The sequence below is a fragment of the Microcaecilia unicolor genome, chromosome 4, assembly GCF_901765095.1.
Source record: "Microcaecilia unicolor chromosome 4, aMicUni1.1, whole genome shotgun sequence".
Lineage (NCBI taxonomy): Eukaryota > Metazoa > Chordata > Amphibia > Gymnophiona > Siphonopidae > Microcaecilia > Microcaecilia unicolor.
Window position 1 is genome coordinate 341,541,997 of NC_044034.1, and position 19,136 is coordinate 341,561,132.

General features: G+C 44.0%; 1 protein-coding gene across 2 annotated transcripts in view; it reads right to left on the reverse strand.

The window, feature by feature from the left end:
- Nucleotides 1-19,136, reverse strand: part of PAXBP1 (PAX3 and PAX7 binding protein 1) — an 89,703-nt gene that overhangs the window by 59,063 nt on the left and 11,504 nt on the right. For both annotated transcript variants that reach the window (XM_030202156.1, XM_030202157.1), the window contains exons 4-6: nucleotides 18,364-18,588; nucleotides 12,822-12,925; nucleotides 9,301-9,524 (exon numbers count right to left, since the gene is read on the reverse strand). In XM_030202156.1, coding sequence (XP_030058016.1) covers nucleotides 9,301-9,524; nucleotides 12,822-12,925; nucleotides 18,364-18,588 — 553 coding nt within the window. The remainder of the gene's footprint in view (nucleotides 1-9,300; nucleotides 9,525-12,821; nucleotides 12,926-18,363; nucleotides 18,589-19,136) is intronic.

Below are 19,136 nucleotides of genomic sequence, written 5' to 3' on the forward strand. Positions count from 1 at the left end.
TAGTCAGTGTTCAAAATGGCTGCTGCTCCTACCATAAACTGCCTGTCCACAGTGTTTTGGCCAGTCTGAATTATGCTCCATCCATAACAAGCTCTCCAAAGGCTCTCTGGAGATTCCCAGAGCTGAGTGTTAAGGCTCCCAACAACCCTGTCCCACAGTCAGGGAGAGAACAGCCAACAGCCGCACGCATCTGGTGGCTTCTGCAGAAGCTGCAGCATTGTGCTGGCATGCTCTCTGTACCCCACATTTACCACAGCTGCAGAAAAAGGCAAGAGATTTCCCCTCCAGGTCTGGCCCCTAGCCACAAACTGAACTGTGTGCTATTCCAGAAGAGGAGAGGGAGCTCAGCTTTCATTTTGTTTTTTTAAACTTTATGTTGCTGAAAGCAAGCTACAACAGCTACCTCCTGCTCTTTTAAAAACATTTTTTTGTTTTGTTTTATGAGACTCTGGAGGGGAAGGGGGGGGGGGGGAGGAGGCAGCAGGGACCAGTCCTCCTGCTGGCAGGGGTCTGGTGTTATGGGAGTAGGGCTAGACCAAAACAAAAAAGCCAGCTGCAGCAGTCCAACCTGCACCAACTGCTGGAGGTAGAAAAATACAGGCTGCACTTGCTGTTATACTGGTGATGTCACCGGAACTTGTCTGTGTTCTCTCTACCTTCATCTGCTGGTCAGCGGACATAACCCACTGGTGTGGACTGGTCTAGTTGAACAATAAGAAAAGGCCTTTTATAAAGCTCTGTAACTGTATGCACTTAAATGTGTGCCAACAAGATGCTCCTAGGGCCATATATTGTGCAGAGTTCTAAAAGAGGTGTATACTTTATAAAAATACAAACACACATTTTTACCTTCTTCAGAGAAGGTGTATATTTATGTGCTACAAGGCTTTCACAGTGACTATTTTATAAAAGGCACACAGGCACGTATGCAATCTTTATAAAAGAAACTAAAAAAAATTAAGGAGATTTGACATACTTTAAAAAATGCTTGCTTTTGTTTTTTTTTTTTTTTCTTTCTTTCTTTCCACAGAAAGGAATCATTCAGCACAACACAACCTTCATCACCGACATTAGGGCTTGAATAAATATCTTCTTCCTTTACAATATCATGCTCACAAACCAAAACAGTGTGAAAATTTGTTTGCTAACACTTTTGAGGCTTGACAATAGCTGTGCTGGCAGCAGGTCATCTTTTGTCTGGACGCAATCCTTGGGTGTTTTTGTTAGATATATTGTACATTTTGTTTTGCTTTATGTTTTATTTTTATGGGTATTCTAAATTGTATCTTGCCTTAAAAAGGCCTCCTGCTATAAGGCTATATGATTTTATACATAAATATCTAAGTGGTATCTGAGAAACGGAAGGTGAAATGATTTGCCAACTTAGTTCTCAGCCCATTGCATTAATCACTAGGCTATTCCTCAACTTCAGGAGGGAAGATATTAGAATAGCACCTGCATTTTTTTAAATTAGTTTCCAAGTGTTCTCCCAAGGAATTTTTGTGATCTACGTGGGAGTGGGAGAGAACTGCACAGCATTATAAAGCTGTCTGTTATGTTAGGCAGGTGGTCAGGAAAATCAGCAGAAAAGGTGCTAGGGAGAATGCTGGGCATAGTTTTTTTTAGTATATGTTGGCATGAGTGATGCATGAAATAATGTAACATTATGGGAGAATTTTCTGCCAGAGCTCCCACAGATCTTGCCATAATTCTGCATGACTCTACAGTCAGAACAGATTTCATGAGGAAAAGGAGTCACAACTCAGAAAATAAACGTGTCTCATTTTCAAAACAAATTGAGTTCTCTAATGGTTCTGAGGTCTCCAGTTTTCCCTAAGAGGAGAGCTACTTTATAAGGTTTAGGAGTTAATTTTAGGATGAGCCAAGTGGCAGATGTGGCAGGTATGATGACTTTAGAAAGGGAAGTAACATTTCTTCTGAAAACACTGCTTATATGTGCTACCAGTGGCAGCAGGCACACATTTATACCTACATCTGCTCTGGAATGTACAAACATATACACACCTGCCAAGGAGGGGAAAGGATTGTAGACGGAATGGATCGGCAGGCTGGATACGACAGTTGATTTTATCTGCCTTCATTTTTCTCTGTTTCTGTGTTACACACATATACTAAGCATTCTGCAAAATATACATGTAATCTCCAAATTCCAAGCAAAAACAAAAAAGGAGGTAAAAACCCTCACGAAACCGTGGGAAATGGAACAAAAAGTGAGGAGAATGGATGAGGATACCAACAATTGTATATTTATTCACTTAAAAAGGTTAAAAATATATCAGTGTCGGGTCATTTTTATGTACACTGATATATTTTTAACCTTTTTAAGTGAATAAATATACAATTGTTGGTATCCTCATCCATTCTCCTCACTTTTTGTTCCATCTCCAAATTCCACCCATCTCAACTTCTAGTTTGTCTACTATATGGAGGTAATTTTATAATAGGACGCCTATGTAAGAAGTCCAAAGAGGTGACTATTTTAAGCCCATTTTATAAAAGCACTCAATTCCAATAGTCTTATCTATCCACCATGGTCAAGAAACTATACTTTTGTGAGAGAACTATGTATCATCACATTCAAAAATAACTCAACTATTCACATCCTGATGGTCCACATACAAAAAATTTCTTTACAGGTTAGAGTTTTTTTTGGATGTGGTATTTTATAAAGGCAACACAATTATATGTCTTTATAAATAAACATTCTCTGATATTGCCCCAATGATGCAGAAGTGGCAACACATTAATTTACACCTAATGAGAAAAAGGTGTAAATGTGTGTGTGTGTGTGTGTGTACCAACAGATTTAATAAAATATGCACATATATCACAATTTCATTTCCATTACGCCCAAACTACATCACTGGGAACGCCTGCATGTAAAAGCACACATGATCTTGCAATTTTATAAGAGCCCTATGTGACATTTAAAATAAGTTTTACAGAAAGAAAGGAAAATGGAAATGGGACTTGATATACCGCCTTTCTGAGGTTTTTGCAACTACATTCAAAGCGGTTTACATATTATATTTAGGTACTTTATTTTGTACCAGGGGCAATGGGGGGTTAAGTGACTTGCCCAGAGTCACAAGGAGCTGCAGTGGGAATCAAACTCAGTTCCCCAGGATCAAAGTCCACTGCACTAACCACTAGGCTACTCCTCCACAACGCACTTTCTACATATAAAACTGGATTTTACAAAAAGAAAGCTATTCTAAAATTATCCTCCATAGTGGTATTAACTAGAGCTCCCTGTGTCAGTGCCTTCCACTAGCCTCAACACCAAACCAAGAAAGAGAAGTTACTCACTTGTAGCAGGTGTTCTCCAAGGACAGCAAGATGAATATCCACACTGATGGGCGACATCAACGGAGCCCCAATGCGACACTCCACAGCGTTCTAATTCTAGAAGCTTTTAGAAGCCACCTGCTGTGTGGAACAGTCACCACACATGACTAATGTAAAAGTTGACAGATTGCAACTCCAAGGGGAGGTAGGCAGGGCAGTGTGGATATTCATTCTGCTGTCCTTGGAGAACTACTGCTACAGGTAAGTGATTTCACTTTCTCAGAGAAAAGCAGGATGAATTATCTACTCTAATGGGCATTCCTAGCTACCAGACTATCTAGGGTGGGGTGGGGGGGGGGGGGGGGGGGGGGAGGAGGAGAACAGAAGGCCTGCAATAAGCAGGTGCAAGTATAAATTTATTTATTTTTTGACAGCCTGACAAAATGGGCTTAGAGGGAGCCTGAAGGAATGTCTGACCAAACCAGCTGTCGCATTGGGAATCCTGTTCTAGTCAGTAGCAAGATTTAAATGTGTGAACTGATGACCATGTCGCAGTTCTGCAGATCTCCTCTATGGAGGCTGATCTCAAGTGGGCTGACGTTGCCAGATTATGAGCTGCGACATGACTCTCCAGAGTCAGCCCTGCCCGAGCACAAGTGAAGAAAATGTAGTCTGCTAGCCAACTGGATAATGTATGTTTGCCAATGGTTGAGGATCAAAATAAACCAAAAGCAAGTGGACTGTCTATGGGTTTTAGTCTGCTCCAGATAGAAGACCAAGGATCTCTTGATTTCCAAAACATGCAATGCACTTTCACAGAACAGGTACAGGGCTTCAGGAAGAATGATGGAATTTCAACACCACCTTAGGAAGGCACTCAGAGAGGTCAGATGTCAACCCTTGGCTTGGTCTGGTTTTCTGGGTTCCTTCCTTTTGGTCCCAGATTCACTTTTTAGGGGCAGGAGGGTTTGTAGCACAATAATACAGCACAAAAAGGAGGATTGGCAAAAAGATATTTTAACTAGAAATAGGCTTAGGGCAGAAAGATAATACAGCACTGCTTCAGCACACCTGAGTGAATGAAAGTCTATACATACACAGCACTACTCTGTTGTGGTGGAATTTACTATAAGGTGGATCAGCGAATAGAGACTGGAACTCAAACTTGAGTGCTGAAATGACCGCCACCAAAAACAAGACCTTCCAAATCAGGTACTTCTGATGACAGGAGTCAAGCAGCTCAAAGAATTTTTCTTCAGCTGGGTTAGACCAATGCTGAGATCCCATAACACAGTAGGGGGCTTGATAAGGAGCTTCAGCAACATAAAGCCTCTCATGAAGGAAACAACTAAAGGCTGTACAGAGATGGCTTTACCCTCTACAGGTGGACCTTTACGGAACTGGTCTTAACACCAGACTTGGAAAGGTGTAGGAGGCACAGGAAAAAGAATCTAGAGTCCTGCCCTCACATCAGACAGCAAACCTTCACTTGAAACCGTTAGACATTCTGGAAGCAAGCAAAACCTCAGGCAGACACAAGGTATTTACCTCTAGCCTCTACATCCAAGCCGGGGGGCTAGAGATTGAAGGCTGGGATGCAGAAGGGATCCCTCGTTCTGGATGATAAGGTTGAAAAAATACCTCCAGTCTTCATGAATCCTGGCACGCTAGTTACAGGAGTAGGGGAAACCATACCTGCCTCACCCTCCCTTGATGTGCTCTTAACCTGTCAATCCTCAAGATAGGGAAACACGTGCATATGGATGTTGCAACTGTTGCTAGATACTTTTTGAAGACCCTGGGAGCTGGTGCAATGCCAAAGGGCAAAATGCGATATTGGCAGTGGTGTTTCCCTACTCAAAATTGCAGATACTTCTTGTGACTTGGATGTATCTGTATGTGGATTTAGGTATCCTTTAAGTCCAGACAGCACAGCCAATTTTGTTCCTGAATCATGGTAAGACAGTTTCCAACTGTACAGTGTAGCCTCTACAGACTATTTTGGGAACCAACTAGTCTGAGGTTAGAAGGGGCCAACTTTTTTGGCAAAACCTTCAGCCTCCCTCCAACTGGTAAGTCATTCAGAGCAGCTACTTTTAATACGGCTATGTTCTGAACCTGCCTGTCTCTCTGATAAGGAAGTAAATAAGTATAAAGACTATGTAAAAGCCTCTGACACTAATATCTCAGATTTAAATCAGATTTACAAGGCGTTAGTGATTTTGATTAAATGTCAACTAAATTATACAGATGATTGTTAATGCTGCCTCTTTATGCTTCATGCTAACTTCCTTTGCTTAAGTTCTTTAGACTGGAATATTTACTACTTACCTTTCATCTTCTCTATACCTACCCATGCCACTTCTTTGGATACCTTTACAAATTTCAGGTGTAAAGTAAGAGAATAATGAAGTAAAAGATGAACAAATATCATTACAACTACTCAGTCTGTAGACCACACTGGAACCTCAGCAGTATTAAAAAGAAAAAGTGCCTTAGTAATTAAAAACTGGAAAAAGCAGAAATCAATAAGGCACCAGGACCAGATGAAATTTATCCAGGGTACGGTGAGGAATGATGTGCTTGCTTGAACATTATAATTAATTGTTCAATTAAAGTTAAGTATGTTCCTCAAGACTGTGGAAAGGCACATGGAGAAATAATATTTGACAACAAAATCAGGGAACAAGACAACCTAACAATTCTCCAGGAAAACTTTGGAAAAGCTCCGTTACCGTCTCTGCGCTGGAGGCGGAAAGGATAGGGATTTGAATGTAGCAGTAACCAAACATTGTTGGTTTGGAAAGAATAATAAAAAGAAACCGAGTGTGATAGTATATCTAAACGTTAGATTAAATTATCCTTTGAAATATGTTGAAAATAACATCACAGGGCACTACTGTCCTATAGTAACAGATATTGCCATGCTTCTCCACCATTAGATGTCAGTACATATAGCAACAAATAGCAATTACGTGGCTCAGTCACTAGGTGTCACCCCATATGGCAACCATTAAGAAAGCTATACTGTTCTGCCACTAAGCTTCAAGTAGAATCTGACAACAAAGAAAATGAAATACACATCTGAAGTGAGAGACACCCCTAGCAAAGATAGGAATATGGCAGCCTTTTCTTGGGGGGGGGGGGGGGGGGGGGGGGGGGAGAGGACAATTTCTCTAAAATCCTCAGACCAACCTGGCCCATTTTCAAACTGTACATCTTTTTACTGTTTTTTCCCTCCATGGTAAATTTGGTCCCATTTTGTTAAATTTCCAGAAAGATATTTTGCCTCGACAGTATGCGTAGAGTTTTGTACGCCACCTCAGTCAGCAGGAAGATGAAATTTGGACTTAACCTAATTTCCTTTCCTTGAGTCCTGCCAGACCAGTCCAGATGAGTGGGTTATGTCCCTCTCCTAGCATACGAAGCCAGAGAAAAACAACTTGGAGCTGACTTCACCCCCCCTACAGGAAGCTGGTGCTGCCTTCATCTATTAAATATCTATATCAAAGCTAAGGTAACTGAAAGCAATTGTTCTGTTTTGGGTTTCCAATTCAGCACCAAAGCCACATCTGATGCAATCAAAAACATATCATTGTCACTAACCCTGGAATGAGAGAATACCATACATCAAGAGTGCAGCTACAACAAACTCACCATTAGCTTTTTTAACTGCCATTGGCTGGGTTCTAGATTGGTCTGGCAGGACGCAAGGAAAGGAAATTAACAGGTTAAGTCTAAATCAGGGAGATTTTCATTAACGAGAACAACAAAAATTTTTGATTAGTTGATGAGGACTAGAAGTAAAAAAGTTTTTTTTCATTATGAAAACTAAGAAAAAAAAATCCTATATAATAGTTTGCACCTCCAACGTTCCATGTCTGGCTACCCGAGTTCGTAACATCTCCTAACGTCAGCCTCCAGCATCAAGACAATGAGAGGGAAGGGAACACTGGAGGCGAGCTGACGTCAGGAGGTATGTTACGAGCGGAACGGAAGCCAGCGCCAGCCAGCCAGAGAACGTTCAGGTACAATCGAGGGGAGGAGAGAATCGCGGGACATCGAGGGGAGGGAGGGAGGAAGGAAAGGAAGGGAGGGCAGGGCAGAGGAGAATTGATGGACAAGGATGGGAGGACAGTAGAGAATTGCGGGACACGGATGGGAGGGCAGGGAAAAGGAGAATCGCTGGACATGGAGGGGAGGGCAGGGGAGAGAGACATGACAGCCTTCCTAGGGCCCGTTTCATTGTTGAGGAAACGGGCATGGTTCCACTAGTAATTAATAATCTTGCTGAATAAAAATTCCTTAAAGAGGAACGAAAAGTTTAGTGACTTATGTATGCTGTCCACGCCACCCTTCCTAACTGGGCTGGTGGAGATCGGGATCCCAAGCTAAAGACTACTTCCCAAGCTGAAAATAAATGCAACTGGGATCTTCAGGGTACTTCCAAATGCTCCAAACCGGACATTATCAGAGACCATGAGTAACCATATGTGGGCCAAGGTGGGCTGGGGCCAACACACTTAGGGCTGAGGCCCACTCAACAGCGTTGCACTGCCATGCCAGCTAAAGACCTCACCTGATAGCGCTGAAAATGCTGCTGTTCAGTTCAGCAGTCTGCTGTCTCCCCCTTAACTGCAGACGCCGACAACCGCACTTCATGCTCAGTTTTCAGCACATGCGCAAAAACTAAGCAGGTGCTGGTATCGGCGCGGTCAGGGAGCCACAGCAGACTGCTAAGCTGAACAGCAGCGTTTTCAGTGCTACCAGGTAAGTTCTTCAGTTTGTCTCCTATAAGGCAGCTCTGAGCCGTTTCTCTCTGGCTCCATCTGCTGGCAAGGGAATATAATCTACTCATCTGGACAATAAGGACGCTACTACATAAAGATAGGACAGCATGTACGATGTCAGCTTAGAATCTTAGCAATGGCCATTGATGATGCCAGTTTTCAGAATATCTATAAAAAATATGCAGATATGAAGGCTCATTTTCAAAGCACATAGACTTACAAAGTTACATATGCTACTATGCAACATTGTAAATCTATGTGCTTTGAAAATGAGCACCATGGTCTAACAAGGCTAACTTGCATAGTGTGGTTATATAAACCGATAATCCCTCTAGGTGTAATTTTATTTACCTAAGCTTATTAATATACTTTAAATCATGGGATAAAGAATATATTGAAAAAGCATTCTAAATGTACGGAATAGCATTAAACAGTTTAAACTTGCTTTAGAAATGTTAAGTAGTAGTAGTAGTATCAACCAAAAACAAAGCACAGGAACCCAACAGCTTCCAAAGCAACACCCTCTTCAAATGAACATTACCAACTAATGATGCATAGAAGGTCCTAAAGAGAAGCAAACCACGGCACTGAATAATGGTGGCTATTTGATTTCATTACTCATGATTATATAATTAGTGACGTGCAATTATTTCCATATCCTTCTAAAACACCATGAACCATTTCCATAATGGACTTCAGCCACAATGCTAACTCTACCAAGGATGCAAAACAACCTACGGGAAATGAGCAAAACATGGGCCACTGCAATTCACAGTTTGTGTTCAAAATTTTGCTAATCAAAAAGGCCACCCCTCCTGAAAATTAAAATAAAGTGCATTTTTCAACATCAACAAACCTTTAGACTATGTACACTCTAAAGAATTTCCAGGCAAACTATACAAATACAACCCTGGCCTGCCAGTGCTGAAGGACAGCCCACATTCACTGTCCAGGATGATATACCTAGGACAGACCAGTCTTCAAACACCAGCCGATATATCCACATTTCTAACTGCTACAAGCCTTCTGGGGCACACCAAAGGATGAGCTGGATCCTGATGTAGCCAATCTCTGTGTCTTCTTCCCAGATGAGTCAGTCAGCATATGAGCAGCTCTGTGCTCAACCCCCTGCCCTCTTGGGGGAACAGAAAGCTAGTGGACAGGTCTGGTACGCCTAAATAAAAAGACGGTCTTGTCCTACCTGTCTTTAAGCTGTTTCTTTACCAAATCAATAGAAACTGGAGTCATCTCATTACTTGGCGTTTTGAAAGGAGTTATGGTTTCTGATTTTTGAGGTTTGGTTTCAGATGGTCCATAGGAGGCGTATGTATAGGGCATGCCATAGGAAGAACCATAAGGCACTGTCTGGTAGTTGGTGTTCTGGTAATACACTGTATTCACTTCAGCAGGCTGACTTGCTTGAACCTGCAAAAACAAAGCCACATAAAAAATTTGTGCTTACGCTTATAATATTCATCTTTTATACCAATCAACAGACAACATTTCTGTTATCACCATTTTATCAATACTGATAGCTGCAGAAACTTGCAGGTCTTAACACTAACAGGCTTTCACATTTGGGTTCTATTTACTAAACTTTGATACATTTTTGCAGTTACTGTGTGGTAACTGACAAAATTAAGATATGGTAACTGCAAAACCTCTGGGTTAACTGTTGGGGGTATTCCTAGCATCTTGCCATAATGAAGATAAAAGTTATGTAATGCGCATTAACTGCTCTACTGTGCAGTTAACTAGATCTATTAAGGTGGTGTTAACTACAATATCTGCCATTTTAAGTTAACATTCAATAACCACCTCTGCATTAACTGTAAGGCACAGTCCTCACCCATTCTCTGCCTCATTCTGCATTAACTGACAACACAGCTTGGATAGTATGGATATTTCAGGCACACAAGTGGTTTCATCACCCGTGTGATGGAGCCGTGCAGAATAGATTCCAAGAGAAAGTCTCTAGAAGAGACAAACCCATGCATGGGAATTCCCACCAAATGTACAGTAAATATACACAGTATCACAATACAGTTTCCCTCAGTTTATTTTCTTCCGTGGTACAGATTGGACAGCGGTAGGGATTCTGTCCCTCAATTTATCACCTCAGTGTTAATTTATTAAAATTATTTTCAAAATTAGCTTCTCAATTTAAAGAATTTGACTTAGACGCTCTCATATTCCCAATGGCCACAAAAAAAAAGTGTTTTAAGCATCGTTTAAACCACTTTGCCCACCTTCTGCTTTCATCATCTCACCATTCCTTTTGTCTTCTCCCTTCTTCTCAGCTCTCAACATTTCCTTCATTTCATTCAACCATCTCCATTCTTGCCAAAAATATTATCCCCCTGGCAAGGGGCATCCGCCACACGCTTCTGGACTCTACTGTCCAGGTCAGTGGCACGCAGCCATGAGAGTCTGCGCATCACTATACCTTGAGCAGCGGCCCTGGATGCAACATCAAAAGTATCGTAAGCACCACTGGACAGGATTTTACGACACGCCTTCAGCTGCCTGACCACCTCCTGAAACGGCTTGGCCTGCTCCGATGGGAGCTTATCAACCAAGTCCGCCAACTGCCGCACATTGTTCCGCAAGTGAATGCTCGTGTAGAGCTGGTAAGACTGAATTTTGGACACAAGCATAGCAGAATGGTAGGCCTTCCGCCCAAAAGAATCCATAGTTCTAGACTCACGCCCAGGGGGCGCTGAGGCGTAATCCCTAGAACTCTTGGCCTTCTTAAGGGCCAAATCCACCACACCAGAGTCATGAGGCAATTGGGTCTTCATCAACTCTGGATCCCCGTGGATTCGGTACTGGGACTCAATCTTCTTGGGAATGTGGGGAGTAGTTAATGGTTTCGCCCAGTTCGTCATCAATGTCTGTTTGAGGACATTATGAAGAGGAACAGTGGACGATTCCTTAGGAGGTGATGGATAGTCCAGGACCTCGAACATCTCAGCCCTGGGCTCGTCCACAGTCTCCATAGGGAAGGGAATAGCCGTAGACATTTCCCGGATAAATGAGAAGGAAAGACTCTCCGGGGGAGAAAGCTTCCTCTCAGGTGAGGGAGTAGGATCAGAGGGAACACTACAAGACTCCTCGTCAGAGAAAAATCTGGTGTCTGCCTCTCTGCTTCCCACGAGTCCTCCCCCTCGGTATCGGACATGAGTTTGTGAACTTCAGTCCGAAGCCGGGCCCGCCTCGACGTGGAGGAACGATGTTCGTCGTGACGGTGTCGAGAGGAAGACTCCCGTGCCGCAGGCAATGAAGCTTCCTCCAACGACGTTGGCGGGGAGTCAACCTGGGTGGCAGCCGACACCGCAAGCGGTACCGGTGACGGAGACCTCACCACGGGCGAGGAGCCCACCGCCGCCTCTCTCAACGGTACCGGACGCGTAAGCACCGAGGGTACCGGAGATGGACGCAACAGCTCTCCCAGGATCTCTGGTAGAATGGCTCGGAGGCTCTCGTTCAGAGTGGCTGTAGAGAAAGGCAAGGGAGCTGGTACGCGACAATGTCAGAACTTGCCTGGAGCGCGGAGGCGGTACCGAGCTGTCCGGAGTACAGCGCACCGACACCTCCTGAATGGAGGGTGAGCGGTCCTCCAAGCGTCAGCGCTTCTCGGGTGCCGAATCCTTTGGCGTCCCGGAGCTCTCGGTACCGTGACAGGAAGGTGACCGATGACGATGCTTCTTAGCCTTCGCTTGAAGCATGCCAACGGTACCCTCTGGTACCGAACAGGAGGACGTGGAATCCACATGTCTCCTTGGGGCCGGGTCCGAAGAAGGTCGATCCTGGGGGGGCTGCAGAACAGGAGCCCTCGAGACAGGTGGAGACCTGCTCGATGGTTCACTGCAACCAGCACGGGACTCCTGGACAGCTCTCACCTGCGCTCCGGACGTCAATGCACCCTCCGATACAGACATCGATGCCTGCGATGACCTCTATACCGCTGGCTCTGTCGATACCGAAAAACCAGACCTGGCTCCGAACAAAGAGTTCCACTGAGCCAATCTCGCCGACTGAGTCCTCTTCTTTAACTGGAGGCACAGCGTACACGTGTTGGGACGATGATCAGCTCCCAAACACTGAAGACATGATGCGTGTCTGTCAGTAAGCGAAATGGTCCGGCTGCACCGCGTGCACCTTTTGAAGCCGCTGGTAGGCTTCGCGGACATGGGCAGAAAAATCGCGCCAGCGAGGTCGAACGCGATGGTGCCTGACAAAGTAGCACCAAACAGAAAAAGGGAAAAAGAACTGTGCGGGCGGCCCAAAATGGCCGCTAACAAAAAAGAAAAGAAAACTTAACGGAAAAACCGAGAAAACTCAAACAAAGCCGAAATACAGTGAAAACTCACAAAGACTTGTAGAACCGCAGCAAGGAGGTCTCGGGGGCAGAGAACAGCAGCAAAGCAGTGTCCTGAGCCGCGGAAAAAAGCACACACGCGCTGCGGGCGGGAAGACGGTCGCGCATGCGCAGTGTGCACGGGAGCCCGAGGCTAGCAAACTTTTGTTGCTAGGGAGATTCTCCGGTCCTGGGGCTGCCGTTGGACGTCACCCCACATGTGAGATCAAGCAGCCTGCTTGTCCTCGGAGAATGGACAATTACCTCCTTCAGTTCTTGTGCATGAACCCTCCCTCCCACCACCACTAACCAAGTTCAACAAAGATGAGGTGCAAACTACAAGTTACTACTTCAAAACTTGCCTGGGGTATGCTGATTCCCTTTCTTATTTGTTCTTGCTCCCAACGGCTGAGCTCTTCATCCTGCTCCCCTGTGGCCAAGGCTTCGTCATCACTGCCTTCAATTCCTGAGTAAAACATGCAAAGTAGAGAAATAGAAACTACAGAAGATGCTGGTGCAATAATTGCTTCAGTGCATTTCATTGGGGAAACAATACAGTTGTCCGTTCATCCTCCTAAGGCAGATAAAATCTACACAGTCTATACCTGGTAGTAATAACTGAGTTCCATATATGCAAAGCTGTCTGAAAGCCTTATTTTCATAACCAGATGAGATTCTGTTAGTATGGGTCACTTAGCTGAAAAATTAGCTGGATAAGTTAATCTAGCAATCCAACTGCAATTTTTATTAAGCAAGACTAAAAGCCGCTGATTCATGTCAATAATGCAACTTAGGGCTGGATGTACCAAGCATTTTTCTCTCATAGATGCTAAATGGGGAAAACCTCATATAGCACCAGGACAAGAGTACTGCCTAACAACCAGGACTCATACCTATGACATAAGATAGGATATCGCCTCTTGATTAGAAAACTAATTGGCAATATCCTATATAATAAAACTCACCCTCAACGTTCTGAGGACACTGACGTCACTGTCAGTTCCTCCGGGCACTTCCTTCCGGTTCGAAGGGTTCGTGGTGGTGAAGCCACCGAAATCACTGTGTTGGGGTCCCGCCCTCGCGTCAAACGTGATGACGTCAAGGGTGGAGCAATGGCGTCAGTGGCTTCACAACCAACGACTCAGCACATTGAAGGTGGCGTTGGCGTGCGTTGACGAGGTCCGTAACAATGGCGGTCAGTGCCTTCACAATGCCGAAGGGGGAAGCGGGGGGGGGGGGGGGGGGTCGGGAGGAAAACCTTGCTAGCGCCTGTTTCATTTGCACCTGAAACGGGCATGTTTTACTAGTGTTAACATAATATACAGCAACAGCTTCAAGATATATTAATTGCTTTCAGAAGACCCCGTTTAAGCTTGTTCCCCTTTTTTGGAATGGTCAGAAATATATTTAAAACAAATAAAAGAAAATACTTTTTTCACTTTGGAATTGCTAGCTGAGTTTACAAAGGGATTGGACAAGTGCCTGGAGAAAAGTCCATAAACTATTACTAACTAGGTAGATTTGAGGAAAGCTACTGCTTATCCCAGGACCTAGACAGCATAGAATCTATTTACTGCTTTTGATCTTAAAAGATGCTTGTGATCTGGATAGGTCACTGTTGGAAGCAGGATACTGGGCTACATAAACCTTTGGTGTGACCCAGTATGGCAATTCTTATATTCCTATGGAAAGGAATCTCATAAATCTAGCTCTTCCTTTTGGGGGCTCTGGCATACTACTGGAAATGAGAAAGAAAAGTGTTTTGGGGCACTGGGGAGGCTGAGGGATAGTGCAGAGAGCTTGTATGGGTACTAGGAAAAAGAGATTGCCGGGGAACTGGGAGGATGAGTATGTGCTGAGGGACTAGAAAGAGGGTAAAATTAGGGAGATGGATAGGAAAGAGGGTGGAGAAGCAGATGGGAAGCTAAATAGGTAGGTGGGTCTAGGTGAAAGTTAAAAAGTGGAAGACTAAGGACTGCAGGTTAAAAAGAAGGGGTGAAATTTGAGTCGATAGTGAGGCAGAAAAAAAAGAAAGAGAAAAACTAAAAGAGCAAAATCAATGTCAGAGGTAGGGGAGGTAGGGAAGAAGACAAGAGGAGAAATGACAAATGGACAGCAAACTGTGGGAAAAGAGTTACGGGAAGACAGACAAGAAAGCAGAAGAGGCACTGGGATCAACATGCACCACAAGCAAATGCATCAAGAGATGTTATACATGTAGCTGAACTAGCCAGAGGAAAAGACATGGCTGCAAAAACTGAAGGCATACAGGCCATCACTATAGCAGGAATCAGAGGCGGCTGGGGTGGCTGCTGCCATATAGGTGGCAGAATGATAGAGATACCTGTGGTAAGTGGTGACACACAGGTGGCCGCTGCCTCTGAAGCCATATCTGTGGATACCGCATGCAATATGATAGCTATAGCAAGTGCATGTTATTACATATGCGTGAATGCTGCCTCTGATGCCTTACTAATGGTTACCACAGCTGATATCATGTAATCAGCTGCTGTCTAGGATGCCACCTAAATGTTCAAAGTACCACAGACAGCTGGAACATCTGATGCCACATAGGCAGGTCTGAATCTGTGCCCCCCCCACATACAGCTTCCATAACTGGGGAATACAGACAGCTGCTTGAACTATGCTATACAGGCAGCTGGTGCCATACCTGCTGCTGCAGTAGCAGGACATACAGGTGACAGAGTAGCCATGCTACACAGCTGGTTACTAGAATAGATCTATACAGTTGAATTGGAATGCTGCGACATGTATGCGACTCCCAAAGGTAAAGAAGAAATTCAACTATTTCAGTTACACAGTACAGCTAATGGTGCAACCAAATAAGACAGATGGTTGTCGCATCTATGAAAGATCAGTACTGTGCAACCTAGGAGGTTGTTGCAGGCACAGAAAATAGGCGGCTGCTTAAGCCGAGTAGTGCTGGTGGTTGTTGCAACCATGGGAACAACCCAGATATTGCAAGTAGGAAAACAGGTGACTGCTGCAACTACACAACAAAGGTGGTGGTAGCAGGAGCGACACAGGTAGATGCTGCAGGACAGCTAGACTGGCAGCTGCTTTAGAAGAGTAATACAGGTTGCTGCCACTTTATGAGAGCAATACAGGTGGCTGCTGTTATACATAGAAACACAGAGAAGCACTGCAATTATGAAATACAGGTGGCTGCTACCACCGTGCAACTAAGATGGTTGATGCAAATGTGCAACCCTGGTGTTTGCTGCAACTGCACAATCTAGAAGACTGCCATTCTGTGCAACACAGGTGGTTGCTGCCATCCCGTGCAATACAAGTGGGTGTAGATAGTCACTGGTAGTTGGTGCCATTGTGTGGTTGGCGCCACTGAGTAGTCCAGATGGCTGGTACCACTGAGCAACCCTGACAATGAGTGCACGTGTGCAACCCAGGTAGTCGGTGCAATCTGCAAATCAGGTAGTCAACTGCGCACACAGGGACAATGAAGCCAGTAAGAACTGTGCAATATATATGGAAGTGAACCACAGCTGAATGGAAAAACTGCAATTCGGCCAGCTCAGAATCATCAGTAGCTGCCAAACTTCTTCAGCTGCACTGGAGCTTAGCCGAGATTGGGTGGCAGAGCCGGTGGTGGGAGGCGGGGCTGGTGGTTGGGAGGCGGGGATAGTGCTGGGCAGACTTATAAGGTCTGTGCCAGAGCCGGTGGTCGGAGGCGGGACTGGTGGTTGGGAGGCAGGGATAGTGCTGGCAGACTTATACGGTCTGTGCTCTGAAGAGGACAGGTACAAATCAAGGTAGGGGGTAGGGTATACACAAAAAGTAGCACATATGAGTTTATCTTGTTGGGCAGACTGGATGGACCATGCAGGTCTTTTTCTGCCGTCATCTACTATGTTAGTTCCGTAACTGAAAAATAGAGCAACCATACTGAATCTGGCAAGCCAGATGAGCAATTCATGCTGAAGCAGAGTGTGCCCATTTAAATTCACAGAACACAGCCAACAGGTGACTTGCACAGCTTTGACCAGTTAGGAAATGTGTCTGTGTGTGTGTGGGGTGGGGGGGTCACTCTGCTTACAACTGCCTTACCCTAATACTGGGACAGCTCTAAGCATAGTTGAACAATTCCATTCAGAAGATTTTTTTTTTAAAGAATACTGGTGATGGAAAAAAGCAAGTTTAGCTATTTATGGCACGATATAGACAGTGGCTAAAGAAGGTAAGAATAGTTAATTCTTATGGAAAAAAACATTTAAAACACACACTTGTGTTCGGAACTCCATACAGGAAAAACTAAACACAGTTAACTGCAGTTAATGACCAACTGCTGCATGTAAGAACAGACTTAGCCTAATTGATTTTCATAATTAAACAGAGAAACAGTAGTAGAATCTGTATCTACTATTCAGCCAACTACTGTAACCAATAAGGTGATTGCACCAGAAATTACAAAACAAAATGAAATTGCAGCATACAACGAACCAAAGAACAGGAGCACGTCTTAGCAAGGGATAAAATACAAGGAGCAAATCTAGCTGCTGTCAGAAAGAAAACAAAGTTGGAGCTAGACAACCTGGGCTCACAGAAACAGTAGGATAAAACCCTTTAATTTAGAGTCTCACAAAGGGCCCATTACGAGCCATTAGCTCAGGAGCTAAGGACAATTAGCTGTCCTCAGGATCCATACCTGAGAAATAATAGAAGGGAGAGGCAATTAATGCTTGTTTTTTGTTTTTTTTAACTTGAGGAGAGCTAATAAACGTCTGGACTTGCTTACTGTGAATGAAACAGCCAGGAAACATTTGAAAAAAAAAAAACCAAAAAAAACAAAACACCAGCTGACAGAAATGGAAATGAATTTTGGCTGTAAAAATTATAACAGCCTGGTACACTAAGGAAATTTAATATCACAAAGAAAAAGGAGTAACTAATTCTCCACATAAGAGAGTCAGAGAAAAATTAGCTGCTTAAAGATAATCACAGAGAAAAAATTAACTGCTTAAAGAAACCAGAAGAACAGTAGTCCCCTCTGTGAGAAATAGACAAGCCAGATACCTGTGTGCGCTTAATAAAGAACAGAGGCACAATACACCAGAGTGCTGAAATAACTGAAATAAATCAGAACAGGCTCGCCAAATGCAGGATGACTTCCAAGACAGATACAGATGTTGGTGGTCCCGGGGGGGGGGGGGGGGGGGGGGGGGGGGACGGACTCAGACCTCTCTGACATACACCTCAGCTGCACAGAACAGCTGCTTTTTTTTTTAACAGAAGCTCATGCCAAAGAAGGCGCCACCAACAACTTAAACCCTGGCATTAAACTGGGTCAAGAGAACAATCCCACAAAGGCACACCCACCTTGACTGAAACACACAGCTAAGAAACTGGCTCAGGAGATAATCCAAATAGGCACCCCCAACTGAGACTTAGCATAAAACTGGTTCGGGAACACAAAACACCAAAAGGGTAGTTAAATTTCAACTGAAACTAGTTAGAAACCAGGTCATGAGCAGAGCTGTTAGCCCATCATCCATCCGCTTGGGAGACAGAGAAATATAGAACATTCTATGCTGCATAAAACTCTTAAGGGGTGAGTCACGAGAACTATTTTCTTCCTCCGTCTCCATCCGCTAGCAGAGGAACACAACCCACCTGTCTGGACTGGTATGATAGGATGCTATGGAAGTGCTCTTTGAAGTGAAGTTGCTACTGAGGTGACACCAACATTTAATATTAATATTTTAAGTGATGATGTCCAATTATAGCTGCATGGATGAGGATACTGTAAATGTGTGGCTACTATGGGGGGCAGAGCCACGGACAAATACTGACCCCTAAAGTTGACCCCCATGAGTACCAGCACCTTGTCTTCTAGACAAAAAAAAAGCACTGCCACAGGCCATATACCTATTTCTTCTGCTATCTTTTGCCTCTGGGTCTTTTCTTTCACTGAAAACACTATCCGTCTCTTCTCATCATCATCATCTTCATCATCACTGGCATCGTTTTCATCTTCACGAACAAGGCGGCCTTTGCCTGTGTCTGTGTCTAGGACAGGGAAATCGCCAAGCTCACGTGCCATCTGCCTTTTCTTTCTCGCTGCATGGATAAAAGCGGCATCTGGAATTTCTCCTGAAAAACAGAATACGTTGTTGCCCATTATAAACACTTGCAAAAACCAGTTAAACAGCATAGTATATTTTGGGATTATTGATCTGAAATGTGTTTTCAGGTTCAGCATTAATTAAAAAGAGATGTGTTATTAGCCCATACTGGATGTTTTGAAAGCTCTCTCCTATGCCATAAGCCAGCAGTCTTCACCAATTTAAACATTCAGTACCCACACATAGCAGGCAGCCTGTATATTAAGGACAGGAAAAGAAACAGCGGGCTAATCACACTACATACAAAAGCTTTCACTAGGTTCAGAAATCTGTCTCTGACCGACAATATACACTCTTAGCAGTATCAATAGCATATAAACTTTATTTTGTATAACTTGCATATTGTCTTGATTGGGATTTATACAGTACTTAGATTGTGAGCCCTCCTGGGACAGAGAAATATCCAGAGTACCTGAATGTAACTCACCTTGAGCTACTACTGAAAAAGGTGTGAGCAAAATCTAAATAAATAAATATAGCAAGTACCTATGAATTCCAGACAGAAGCCCTGTCTGG